This window comes from Saccoglossus kowalevskii, chromosome 12, assembly GCF_978046115.1.
Source record: "Saccoglossus kowalevskii chromosome 12, keSacKowa6.1, whole genome shotgun sequence".
Lineage (NCBI taxonomy): Eukaryota > Metazoa > Hemichordata > Enteropneusta > Harrimaniidae > Saccoglossus > Saccoglossus kowalevskii.
This window is the reverse complement of record NC_140652.1, coordinates 13,693,524-13,707,874: the sequence shown is the minus strand read 5'-3', so window position 1 is coordinate 13,707,874 and position 14,351 is coordinate 13,693,524. Positions and strand designations below refer to the sequence as shown.

The 14,351-nt window shown below is 37.1% G+C and overlaps 2 protein-coding genes across 2 annotated transcripts; both read right to left on the bottom strand.

Annotated features, from left to right (window-relative positions):
* Positions 1-1,460: 1,460 nt before the first annotated feature.
* LOC144355115 (uncharacterized) lies at positions 1,461-10,263 on the bottom strand. The gene is made up of 4 exons (XM_078010520.2): positions 10,091-10,263; positions 8,808-9,576; positions 8,535-8,645; positions 1,461-6,852 (listed from the first exon to the last, which is right to left on the bottom strand). The coding sequence occupies exons 2-4, from the start codon at positions 9,172-9,174 to the stop codon at positions 6,725-6,727; spliced, it is 606 nt and encodes a 201-aa protein (XP_077866646.1). The 5' UTR covers positions 9,175-9,576; positions 10,091-10,263; the 3' UTR covers positions 1,461-6,724.
* Positions 10,264-10,890: 627 nt separating this feature from the next.
* On the bottom strand, positions 10,891-14,147 carry LOC146735540 (uncharacterized). The gene is made up of 4 exons (XM_085505904.1): positions 13,778-14,147; positions 13,503-13,613; positions 12,991-13,054; positions 10,891-12,803 (listed from the first exon to the last, which is right to left on the bottom strand). Exons 1-4 carry the CDS (start codon positions 14,145-14,147, stop codon positions 11,603-11,605), a joined length of 1,746 nt encoding a protein of 581 aa, XP_085362030.1. The 3' UTR covers positions 10,891-11,602.
* Positions 14,148-14,351: the final 204 nt, after the last annotated feature.

Genomic DNA, 14,351 nt, shown 5'->3' with positions numbered 1-14,351 from the left:
AATTTCTTGATCGTCAATCATAACAAACGAATTACTATTTTTAACGTTCCGTACATATTATTCTAATGAAGAGAAGTAGCCTGCGTGTAGCTTTATCTAGCCTGGGTTACAGTGAAGCGCGATCTGCACAGAAGACCCACAATGTTTACCTCATTATGCAACACGCACGCCCCACTCCTTTTCTGTATCCGTTCAGTGATGTCATGCATAAATAATAGCAACAGATTCGCTGCATATAAGACTAGTCTGCGGTGGTTTCGCGTTCACCCTACCTTTCGCAAATATTTTTCCATTTTTTTTAACTGTCTACATTTGAGTCTGAGGGAACTGGAATTTTTATTCAATTATTATTTACACAGACCGGGTAACAACTTTTATTTTCTGTTATTCTTTCATTTATGGAAAAAATATGTTTATCTTTTTTTCCAACTCACCCTCAATAATCCCCCCACCCCCCACCCCCAAAAAAACCTTATGCTTTGTTTTGTCAGTAACATTTTGCTAAACAACCTAAGCATCTAAGGGCGCCACCAAGCCACCGAATCGCACGCGGGAATCCCTGTTAGAGGATCGAAGTTAGACTAATATTATCATGATTGTTCGATGTAAAGTCATTTCTATGAAAACAAACCAGTTGGTTGGGGAACGACACAAATGATATTTTGTTAGTCGTGGCCGTGGCCACAATGTTGAATTAGTAGTAAGTAAGTATTATTAATTGTAGTTCTGTTAATCACATATACGTAACATAATTAGGGGGTCACAATGCCTAATAGTGTATATGAATATTTTAATCAGAGAACAGACAGGTTTAAAATGTTGCAAATAGACTAGTGCTGAGTTTTACCATCATGACGATGTTTTTTTTTGGGGGGGGCTTTGCATAAATTATTATTCATATTTTATAATCCTTAAGCAAGGTCAAGGGTAATGTACTGTAACAGCAAAGATTTTCAATATTGCCATGTAAAAAGGATTTAAACGGCTAGGGCTTATTTTTCTATGAACATAATTAAATTATTCTATTTTTCTTATAAATAAATTTCTCAATAACTGCAGTTCAAGAAACGTATAAGATAAACAGTATTTATAGCACTTGTCTCACGGAAATATATTGTTGGGTTGTAATGTAATAAAATGCGTTCAGATAATAACTGTAAATGCAATATTATCCTACCCAATCTGCCACAAAGGATTAGGCATGACATGATTTTTATGTGCATTAATGATGATATTTTAGTATTACCATATTTGCTGTATGATAAGCGCGTCTAATAAACGTAGCATGGTGCATTTGCTTATATAAAGCAGGGATCTGCGCAGCTCTTTGGGTGTGCTGATCGCTCATTAATATTCATGAGCTAATTAGTATTCATAAGATTTACAAACCCTGGAAATACCCATATTGTTTTGGGTGTTGAGTACTGCTTTTGTACAGAAGATAAGAGCTACAGAAGAAATATGTCATATCATTGTGTTATTTATTTTTCATTACATAGCAAAAACTATGAGCTTTTTAAAATACAGTTCTGTTGCAGAAGAAACAATATGTCAACTTACTGCTTATTTATTTAACTATAGTGGAAACGTTGGCATTAGAAATACAGTGAGTGAGTTGACTAGTTGTGCTCAGATTCAATGGAAACGTTGGCATTAGAAATACAGTGAGTGAGTTGACTGGTTGTGCTCAGATTCAATGGATACGTTGGCATTAGAAATACAGTGAGTGAGTTGACTAGTTGTGCTCAGATTCAATGGAAACGTTGGCATTAGAAATACAGTGAGTGAGTTGACTAGTTGTGCTCAGATTCAATGGAAACGTTGGCATTAGAAATACAGTGAGTGAGTTGACTAGTTGTGCTCAGATTCAATGGAAACGTTGGCATTAGAAATACAGTGAGTGAGTTGACTAGTTGTGCTCAGATTCAATGGAAACGTTGGCATTAGAAATACAGTGAGTGAGTTGACTAGTTGTGCTCAGATTCAATGGAAACGTTGGCATTAGAAATACAGTGAGTGAGTTGACTAGTTGTGCTCAGATTCAATGGAAACGTTGGCATTAGAAATACAGTGAGTGAGTTGACTGGTTGTGCTCAGATTCAATGGAAACGTTGGCATTAGAAATACAGTGAGTGAGTTGACTAGTTGTGCTCAGATTCAATGGAAACGTTGGCATTAGAAATACAGTGAGTGAGTTGACTAGTTGTGCTCAGATTCAATGGAAACGTTGGCATTAGAAATACAGTGAGTGAGTTGACTAGTTGTGCTCAGATTCAATGGAAACGTTGGCATTATAAATACAGTGAGTGAGTTGACTAGTTGTGCTCAGATTCAATGGAAACGTTGGCATTAGAAATACAGTGAGTGAGTTGACTAGTTGTGCTCAGATTCAATGGAAACGTTGGCATTAGAAATACAGTGAGTGAGTTGACTGGTTGTGCTCAGATTCAATGGAAACGTTGGCATTAGAAATACAGTGAGTGAGTTGACTAGTTGTGCTCAGATTCAATGGAAACGTTGGCATTAGAAATACAGTGAGTGAGTTGACTAGTTGTGCTCAGATTCAATGGAAACGTTGGCATTAGAAATACAGTGAGTGAGTTGACTAGTTGTGCTCAGATTCAATGGAAACGTTGGCATTAGAAATACAGTGAGTGAGTTGACTAGTTGTGCTCAGATTCAATGGAAACGTTGGCATTAGAAATACAGTGAGTGAGTTGACTAGTTGTGCTCAGATTCAATGGAAACGTTGGCATTAGAAATACAGTGAGTGAGTTGACTAGTTGTGCTCAGATTCAATGGAAACGTTGGCATTAGAAATACAGTGAGTGAGTTGACTGGTTGTGCTCAGATTCAATGGAAACGTTGGCATTAGAAATACAGTGAGTGAGTTGACTAGTTGTGCTCAGATTCAATGGAAACGTTGGCATTAGAAATACAGTGAGTGAGTTGACTAGTTGTGCTCAGATTCAATGGAAACGTTGGCATTAGAAATACAGTGAGTGAGTTGACTAGTTGTGCTCAGATTCAATGGAAACGTTGGCATTAGAAATACAGTGAGTGAGTTGACTAGTTGTGCTCAGATTCAATGGAAACGTTGGCATTAGAAATACAGTGAGTGAGTTGACTAGTTGTGCTCAGATTCAATGGAAACGTTGGCATTAGAAATACAGTGAGTGAGTTGACTAGTTGTGCTCAGATTCAATGGAAACGTTGGCATTAGAAATACAGTGAGTGAGTTGACTAGTTGTGCTCAGATTCAATGGAAACGTTGGCATTAGAAATACAGTGAGTGAGTTGACTAGTTGTGCTCAGATTCAATGGAAACGTTGGCATTAGAAATACAGTGAGTGAGTTGACTAGTTGTGCTCAGATTCAATGGAAACGTTGGCATTAGAAATACAGTGAGTGAGTTGACTAGTTGTGCTCAGATTCAATGGAAACGTTGGCATTAGAAATACAGTGAGTGAGTTGACTAGTTGTGCTCAGATTCAATGGAAACGTTGGCATTAGAAATACAGTGAGTGAGTTGACTAGTTGTGCTCAGATTCAATGGAAACGTTGGCATTAGAAATACAGTGAGTGAGTTGACTAGTTGTGCTCAGATTCAATGGAAACGTTGGCATTAGAAATACAGTGAGTGAGTTGACTAGTTGTGCTCAGATTCAATGGAAACGTTGGCATTAGAAATACAGTGAGTGAGTTGACTAGTTGTGCTCAGATTCAATGGAAACGTTGGCATTAGAAATACAGTGAGTGAGTTGACTAGTTGTGCTCAGATTCAATGGAAACGTTGGCATTAGAAATACAGTGAGTGAGTTGACTAGTTGTGCTCAGATTCAATGGAAACGTTGGCATTAGAAATACAGTGAGTGAGTTGACTAGTTGTGCTCAGATTCAATGGAAACGTTGGCATTAGAAATACAGTGAGTGAGTTGACTAGTTGTGCTCAGATTCAATGGAAACGTTGGCATTAGAAATACAGTGAGTGAGTTGACTGGTTGTGCTCAGATTCAATGGAAACGTTGGCATTAGAAATACAGTGAGTGAGTTGACTAGTTGTGCTCAGATTCAATGGAAACGTTGGCATTAGAAATACAGTGAGTGAGTTGACTAGTTGTGCTCAGATTCAATGGAAACGTTGGCATTAGAAATACAGTGAGTGAGTTGACTAGTTGTGCTCAGATTCAATGGAAACGTTGGCATTAGAAATACAGTGAGTGAGTTGACTAGTTGTGCTCAGATTCAATGGAAACGTTGGCATTAGAAATACAGTGAGTGAGTTGACTAGTTGTGCTCAGATTCAATGGAAACGTTGGCATTAGAAATACAGTGAGTGAGTTGACTAGTTGTGCTCAGATTCAATGGAAACGTTGGCATTAGAAATACAGTGAGTGAGTTGACTAGTTGTGCTCAGATTCAATGGAAACGTTGGCATTAGAAATACAGTGAGTGAGTTGACTGGTTGTGCTCAGATTCAATGGAAACGTTGGCATTAGAAATACAGTGAGTGAGTTGACTAGTTGTGCTCAGATTCAATAAATAACGGAGGAAATAAATTAATTATTTTCTTTGTATTTACTTTTTTTAGTAATAGTCCGACCAGAAAAAAAAAAACACATTTGCGGTAAAATCAATTTCATTTGATTGTTGACAATTCCTGACAAAATATTTACACAAGTCATGAATTTAAGTGGTTTACTAGGTAAAGTCTGTGATACGACTTGTGTATAAATTATACGGTGTTTTTTTTCATCTCAGTCCACATTGTAACAGCAGCTGATTAGTTGTAGTTTTCCGTGGTTGGCCCGTCGATGGCGATGCGCACTAGGCTATCCAGACTTCTTTGACTGAGACGCTTGCGTGATTACGTGTTTAAAACAATAAACTGCACTTGTTGTATACTGGTCATTAAACTGTCACCTTTTTTATCATAGCTTAAGACATAATTTACGTAAGCGTAACTATATGATTAATCAATGTAGACAAATGACATGAATGTGCACAATACTCAGTTAATATATGTACCTATAATAGATATCTGGGAATTAAATATGTACATAATTAGATTTGCAAATAATTAATGAGATCACATGACCATCTAGAACATATGTCTATAATGCCGCAACATTTTGAGCACGCAAATATTATCTAATAATTTCACACACAGATGAATATCGAAGTTATTACAAATTGTCTGTGTATATGTCAAGAATAATTCATATTACTTTTACATTAATTTCCCAAGGAAAATAAAATATGAAGCTATCAAAAAATTAAAGAACAGTCATATTCAAAGTTAAAAAGCTACCGTAGTGTGGGATTCGAACCCACAACTATCACGACGAGCCCAATCATTGTCTGCTTCATAGCAAGTATGGAGACTGCATGGCCTTGTGTTCAGCAGGTCAGTCGTGCATGCCCATTTGTCACGCACTAGGCGAGTTGTGTTGTTTTTTCTTGAAATAGTTGTCCTGATAAGATAAAATAAATTATAGCGCAAGAGGTAACGTGCACATATTTTTTCATTTGTGACATTGGTAAAATAAAAAAAGCCAGAGTGTTAAACACCTGGAAGTATGATAAACAGAGCACTTCGTCTTAAATCAAGCATGGCCGCCGAACAACGTGTCCAATGTCAAGAAATTGACAAACTTCATTTCAATTTATACATACACGCTAACCAAATTTTGCAGCAGAGCATTTTATGCATTTTTTTCAATATTAACTATAGCAAAATAAGTCACACCACGTGACCTTGTATATTTTCATTCGTCATATTGACAGTGCATGTGCCAATGATGTTAAAAAAATGTATATGACTGCTAAGAACCCGGAAGTATGGTAAACAGAGGAGGCGGCACGAAATGTTGCAGTGGGTGCATAGCAACGTCTCGCCAAGGACTCGAACTTACTAGGGGGGTTCCGGGGCATGCTCCCCCTTAAAAATAAAGACATCTAGACCCCGTGAAACGTTCCAGGTTGATTTTGTGATTTTGGAGGGACGACCCCCCCCCCCCCAATAACCCGTGAAGTCTAACAGAACACGCTGCATTCAGGGCAATGTCATCCCCATGTGCCACTGGTAAATACTCACTTCCTGCTTTGCTTCAAACCAATATGTCCGCCAAAATTTCGAGTCTTACTGTGTGTATCGCGGGGAGAACATTATGTTACCATAAAATTAACTAAATGGCGTACTAGTATTTATTATTTCATTCACAAAAAGAGTCGATGATGTGATCGTCCCTCGAGTGACTGTGCTTGGACCACGAATGTGTATCTTTATACAACTCACTAAACATCAATGAATACAATATTTCATATTACCTTCATATTTTTCTAAAATAGCTAAACTAAATTGTGTGTCTAACATGTAGCGACAAAAGCTGTTCAATTGTTAGACTATGCTGTCAGTCAAAAAAAACTTCAAATTCTGAATTGCCAGATGATGAGATTGTTTCATGGACACCAGTTCGAATGTCTTTTCAAAATAGTTGTACAAGCCATCCCAGTGACCAAATCACAATGTCAGATTGATTCGCTGGTTTGTAGAACTTGTCTTGTTCTTCTTCTTCTACCTCAGCCTACGATTCCTCGCAACAATATATATGGTAGCAATCGTGTTTAACTGGACATAGATAGCTGCTGTAATCGTAATATGGTCGACGACAAGCCGCAAAGACTAACCAAACACGCTGCACCCAGCGCGATGTATTTACTATCAGTAATTTTTATCAACTTCATTCCATTGCGGAAGGCGTCTTCTCCGTCTTCTGGAACCTCCAGGAAACCGGTTGGTTGGGGAAGGATCGCAATATCGCGACACACACGTGTAATAAATTTTCGGCTCTGTATTTAAAAATAAAAAAAATGATTACAACATAAAACGATAGTGTTAGTTACATGCACGCAGTTATTCAATGCTGGCATGTCCGATAATTGTGCATCGTTGCAGGTTTTACACAAGTACAAAACTACATTACCCAAAACATTGTATGAGACCCGTTAATATAAACACTTATGACTATGGAGGTCGCAAACTGTTCTGATTCTATTACCATTATTATCAAAACTGGCAAATACATTCCCTGTGTGGCACAAAACGCTAGAAATGTATTACAGTACAATGCGTTTAATTCATATCTTCTGTAACTGAAATGCGATCTGAATAGGAAAAAAACATGAACTACATCTGTAAAGCGAACAATATTTCTAATCTTTTTGCTGTATACATTATTGTTCTGAACTGGTATTTTAGTTCATACAAAACGCACCTTAAGATCGTTCGCGGACATTCGACCTATTAAACAAGAGTGAAAAACTATCGGAAAACAATCACGTTCCTTTGTTTCAAAAATTAAATATAATTGTTCAATTTTTGACTTGTATGAAATATTTTCGAGATGGAAACCTGTCTGAAATCATGCAAAAATGGTCTCTTGTTTTTAACTATATGATTTTTTCACCATATGTACCCAAACGAAATATGATGAAAATCTTTTTACCATAGGAACCAATGGAAAATGTTTCAAAAATCTTCATTGTAATGACTATTTAATACATTTTTGTGCGAAAAGTATTTGCCGATAATTTGTAATGATAGCCAATACCTCAAGCCCAGCTCCATTACTGATTCTTGACTCTGAAATGACGTCACAGTTTTCAACTCCGCCATGGGAAGTCTATAGGATTTTACGCGCGGAGGAAAGCGCGGTAAAGCTAACCGGTCGAAACACGAATAGGTAATTTGCTTTAGTCAGTGGTAACACTGCGATTTCGGTGACGACGCCCGGACTGCGGTCGAGACTATTGTTTGTCGCGTATTTTTCGATATCAACACAATACAACGCATGTAAAATGAATTGTTTATTTACATGTCACTACTGCGCATGTTACTGCACATATATGAAATGCATTATGGGAGATAATCCCTAAATGTTTACGATGAAACGAATATCACCCTGGAAACTCGCCTGATTATATGTAACATTTTGGAAACGTTTTTACAATAACAGGATTTAAATAATATATAAATTTTTCGTCTCATGTCATGGAGAAAATGTTTGCGAGATATGCACATTAAATAATCTCAACATAGGAACCGATGTAAAAATTTAGATCATTTTCAATGACATTTCAGAATCTTGTATCGATATTTCGAAAAATTGTCCTTTGACGTGCATTTTTCCATAAAACGGAAAGTAAAATCTTTAATTTAGCTATTTGGTGTGCGTGATTGTTAGTTTGATTACGTCAGCAATTTACAGACTCGATCGAGGACGTTTGACATCAAGAAGTTCAGCCTGCTCATGCATACTCAAATTTACTCAAAGCAATCTCACATCTTTCCGTGTACTTCGCTGTACTTCGGGATAAAATATATATATATCATATATACACATATTTACTATTCTGAGCAATTAGCCATAAACTACGATGTACATAATGACCGACTGTGATGACGTACTTGAACGTCTGTATCACGTGTTTCTTGAATACGCAAATGGTCTATTTCAATCGATTATACATACCGGGTTCGAAGCATAAGGCAATCATGTACGACGTGAATACGACCATTATAAAGCAAAGTACAACTAAAGAAACTTCGTTTCGAGCTTTTTTCTTCTTATACGTGCATACACCTACAATACAAAGCAATGCCTGATAACTTCTAGAACAAAGTCAATTATATCTAATTCCACATTTCCTGTACTCTTAAACTTAAAAATTATTCACGAATCTATATATTAAGATCTCAAAATATACTATTATCTTCAAAATAAAAAAAATGTTGTGAAGAATACCCTTTTCTGGTTTCTTGTCATTGCGTAACTTGTCTTCATGCTCTGAAAATCCTTGGCGTGACTGCGACGTAGCCGCCTCATTATCTACAGTCAACGCTTCTTCAAACGGTACGACATACTGGTCAATCAGGTCTTGTCTTTTCAGCGAAGTCAGCAATTGTGTGATTAATGCCAAATTATTTATGTCAATGTGCCCTTGTTCTTCTAATTTTAGAAATATGTCAGCCGTTCCATTCAGCTCTTGCATGTCCTCTTTATCAAGTTGATGGCTTACAATTAGTTGTTTTATTTGTTTCTCTTCTTCAGAAACGAGAGCACCGCTCAAATCAAGGTAAAGCAGGCGAAGTGGATTTATATACTTTGCCATATTAACTGGCCTATGTTGACTTTTTTATTTCGAATATGTCAATTTCCCTAATTGGGTGGCCCAGGAGTGGATTCAATTTACATGGCGTCTAGATTGAGCTTACTGCTCCTAGCAACAAATGATAATTATGTCTCGAATTGTGATGGATATTATTTACGTTACATCAGGAGACGATACACTATTTAAACAGCTATGTTTTGCTAGAATTGTATATCTTCAATTTGACATGTTTCTACTTATTTTGTATTGGGTGGCATAACGTATGTTGATTACGACTCAGAGGTACATATATTACATAACGTATTACTTCTAATTCCTTTCAAACTTGTTGATGAACTGTGTACATAATTCGAATCAAGTTAGTTTTTTTCCCGAGTAATTGCGTTCCAAACCATCTGTAGACTAAAAGAAATAGATAGTGGTAGGTTAAAATGTAAAGACGTTACCACCCGGAAACATATCATAAATTGAAAATTAGTCATCATCAATGTTAATAGACCACATGCGCCATTCATAGATCTGTGTGAATCCTACTTCGTTTGTGCACGGTCCCCTTCTCTATAACAACCACACAATAGTTTAATGTTACCTTCATGCGGTACAATCGGTTACTCGGGTATAACATTTACGTAATTCTTAAGACATGCGCAGTGCCAGTGTATCTTAATTACTTGACACCAGGTCATTGTGTCTCACTTGAAACCGACTGCGTGTAAATCCTTGTCGACAAGATGATATATTCAATCATGTTTAAGATACATTATACTTCCCCTGCACACACGCATACACCAAACACATATATACTATCACGACTATGTCACAGTGATAGGGGCTTGATCTATTATTACCTGCGCAGTGTTGGCAGGTAATTTCGTCTACGTTTTTTACGAGGACATTATGCAGTACTATTACTCACTTGTTTAAACCGCGTAGCTCTTCACATATCTATCCTGGAATCGTTGTGCGGGACATATATAGAATTTACAGGACAGGTCCAAAAAATTACTTTAGTATTACGAGATTTGACATCAAGCACCGCACAACAACAGAAACGTTAGTTTCCCCCAGACGTAGAACGTACACAAAGTTGAGAATAACATATTGGGAAATTCCGTTTCCCATAAACCTTTGCGAGGCTAAACAAAAGACAGTCTCATGATGATATACTACAGCTTGCCTTGCAATGTTGACCAGGTCACTCTTACTGAACCGTGGTTTCATTCAGTTTGAACAAATGCCTGTACCCCAATTCCACTGTTAAAACTCTGTGTGATATACACGTCTAGTCTCATACTGCAATTACACTCTCCACAGATGACAATGTACAATCTTGAAAAAGCTAATAACATATACGCCACAAAGAAAAACACAACTGTAAACTATCTGCTGGTTTGTATTTTTAAGTCAAATAATTATCTTCATGATCACAAGATTTCCCCCAAATTAAGCAGATTCAACCAAAGTGGTATTGGCATTGTTTAAAAAAACTGCCGTCTAAAAAAACTGGTTAGGTTTTGCTAAAATTCCACTCGCAACTCTAAAATTTGCTAAATTTTATCAGAATGGGCATTTTCACTTAATGTAATCTGCACCTATATCTGCGCAATCTATTGCTGTTTCTAGGCTCTGTCATTGGTGGTAATTAATATGTGAAGCACCAATCAAATATTTGCATATACATATAAACATTATTGAAGTAGACAGACACGTATGTAGTCGCTTATTCATTATTTGTTTATTGAACCGGCAAATTGATGAGCATTTAAAGCAACGCTCACCTATTTGTCAGGTGCTACGAAAACTGGTACATCTTTGTAATTCTGCCACCAAAAATATTCTCTCTCAAAAATGGTGACCCCCAAATATGGAACCATTATTGCAACCTGTTTTTCCAACATACACCCTCTGTATTTTTTTCTCCCCGAACCTGTGATATTTGTGGCATTTGTGAACGTCTTGTGACACCTGAAAAACCTCCGTTAAAATCATTATGAGAATCCCTTCTATTTTACAGTAGATGCTAGAAAACTTGTTGAACATTTAACATTTCAATCCAGTGACAATTAAACGTGTGCAATGGATTTTGATGGCAAATAAAATATAATATAATAAACTTTAACCATTCAGCTAGAACAAATTTGAATAATTGCAATGGCGGGCAACTCTTACCTTTCAACTTTTATTTCTAGTCTAAACGAATGATCTGTAAGTAAGATATTGATGCTGTATAACTAATGAAAGGCGATTTACGTAACCCTATCACTAACAATACTTATTTTCTGATTTTTTTTTTGTTCGCACTTCTCAATGAAATTCTACTTTTCATGTTGGATTACATTGTTTAATAGGACTTGAAAACTCGTCTAACAAAAATGCGTAAACATGTGACAGGAACTAAGGTATAATCAGTACCTCATCTCAAAACCTCTTATCCCAACAACAATCGACTGAATTTCTGCTCGAAGTTATCTTTACCAACTAATTTCCTAAGTCTGTCCCTTAGCATATAAGCTGTGGTATGTGTAGATGTATAGTTATTTAAAAGAACTTTGTGTAACACCCTTCGCCATGCCGCAGCCTCGTCTAATTCATCGCGAGCATCACTGAAATCCACAATACAGTCATCAGCCAGATCCGGTAGTTGTTCTCTAATGAAGACAGCCAGGCCTGTGTTATTACTGACCAGAAAAGGAACACCAGCCGCGATGGCCTCTAGGCCGACAGAATTAAAAGGTTCACTGTGAAACGGTAAGACGAAAAGATGACTCTGTTGAAGGTCTTCCTGTAGTTCTCGTTGTGACTTGCAAAGTTCACGTTCCACTCTAAGGTGGGGTGACGTCACATTACGCATTACTCTGCTCCACCAATAATCATCAGTGTCGGAAAGTCCCCGGATGAGCCATGTCGTCGAGCTGTGGTTGATTTTGTGACGTACTTCCGCAATGTCACTCAACGCAGCGGCCAGGCTACCAAAAACCTCAACATTCCTAACCCCCGTTTCAGGTCCCAGAGATAAGACAGTTAAATGATGATGCAATTCTGGTCTTTTTAAATAAAATAATTTTACAGACGGAAGTGGCAGATAATGCAATTGTTTAACGGGCAGTAATTCAAACGTCTTTTCACAATGGTTAAATACTTTGGGACCGACGGAGAACACAATGTCGGATTGATTCGCTTGTTTGCAGAATTTTTTTTCTCGTTCCTCAAGTTCAAGCTCAGTCCATGATTCTTCGTGCATCAATTCATCCATGGGAGTAACGTGAATGAAAAGAAATAGATTGGCATTGGGGAAACAGTCTTCTTTTAACTGAATTGCTTGTTTCCCTGTAATCGGAATATGGCCAATAACAACCCGTACGTTTTTAATTTCACAAAGTGTCGAAAAACGAGTATCCCCCATACTCCCAGACCACGTGGTATCTAGCTCTTTCCCCTTTCTATCAGCAACGATCAACTTGACTCCATTCCTGTGAGCGTCTTCCATGTCTTCCTGTGACGCATTTCCGGTAGTGACGTAGACGTCGAAAACTACGGTAAGTTTGGCAAGCATAGCGATATTGCGATGTGCACTTGAAAGCAAGCCTCCATTTGTTGTACTCCACGCTTGACCAAGTATTAAGATGGATCTGAGCGCAAAACAGAAAATGGGATTTACTATTATATTGCATTACTTTAATTCAATTTTGAAATATAGGTTAATTTGATATTATGCACATTATAATGTATAATAATCACTATTTGTAGTAACGTTCAATGGTAATGGCCAATATGTAAAGTACTGGTTTTCAGCCAACACTGAAGGTTATGGCTCACCTTGTTTTCGTTGCGCTTGGACTTTGAGTTGACGGTCCAGAGTACGTGTAATAAATCTTCTCTTCTATATAAACAAATATGAAATGAATGAATTGATTTGTTAAAGGTATTCATCACAGAACAGTACCAGATATAGTCAAGTGTTGCATGCATATAGTTACCAAAGTCTTGCATGTCAAATGTTAGTGCATCATGTTGTTTTTGTTATCACCTGTACAACACTGATACGTCTTTATTCCCTATGTAGTACGAACACCGTAGAAAGATATACACGAATAGTGTGTATATAGATGAAAACCACACAACTACATATTATCCTGGATTTTTCTATAACTCGAGATAACACATCTAATTGCAAGCCGTGGTGTGATATGTATTTCCGACTGTTTTAATAAATAGAACACGACAAGCCGAGAATTAGGACTTACAAAATGGCGGATTAAATGACGTGCTCGGACACTCATATCACGTGATACTAAAACCCGCAAATTGTCTATTTCATACTTTCTTACCGGGTTGGAAATATACAGCTATTGCATACGATGTGAATACGGCCATTCCAAAGAAAAGCACAACTAAGTAAATTTCATTTCGCTGTTTTCTATTGTGACACACACCTTCACCTACAATGAAAGACATGGTAACTATAATTTGACGAATTAAATTGTTTTCCAATAAATTTGAGAAAGTGGTGGTTCTCAATTGCAGCAAACTTGACGCCGAGATTTCATAGAATGCCATTCCCAGGACAAGTGAAAAAAAATATTGCAATAATTTTGAGGAATACCTGTTTTTTGTTTATTTTCATCACGTAATTCTTCTTCGGACACTAAACCAATTTGCTTGCGTAACTGTGACGTAACCGTCTCTTTGTCTATTGCGAGCACTGTTTCACACGGTATGACAAACTTTTTAATCAGGTCCGGTCTTTTCAGCGAAGTCAACAATTGTGTAATTAATGTCAAATTATTTCTGTTTATATATCCCCGTTCTTCTAATTTTAGAAATATATCAGCCGCTCCGCATAGTTCTTTTATTTCCTCTTTATCAAGTTGACGGTCTACAATTAGTTGCTTTATTTGCTTTTCATCTTTAGAAACGAGTTCGCCGTTCAAATCAATGTAAAGCTGACGAAGGGGGTCTATATATGTTGCCATGGTTGCTGCCAGAACTGTATCTTTATTATTTCTATTAATATCAGTTTCTAAAATTGAGTGGAGTGAAAACAATGTGTATGGCTTCCAGATTCGACGCAATGCTTCCAATCATCCCACCGGATATACAATATGTTGCGTATTCACTAAGTAGCAAATGGTCAAACTAAATATATTGAAAAATCCTGTCATGGGAAATCATGAAAA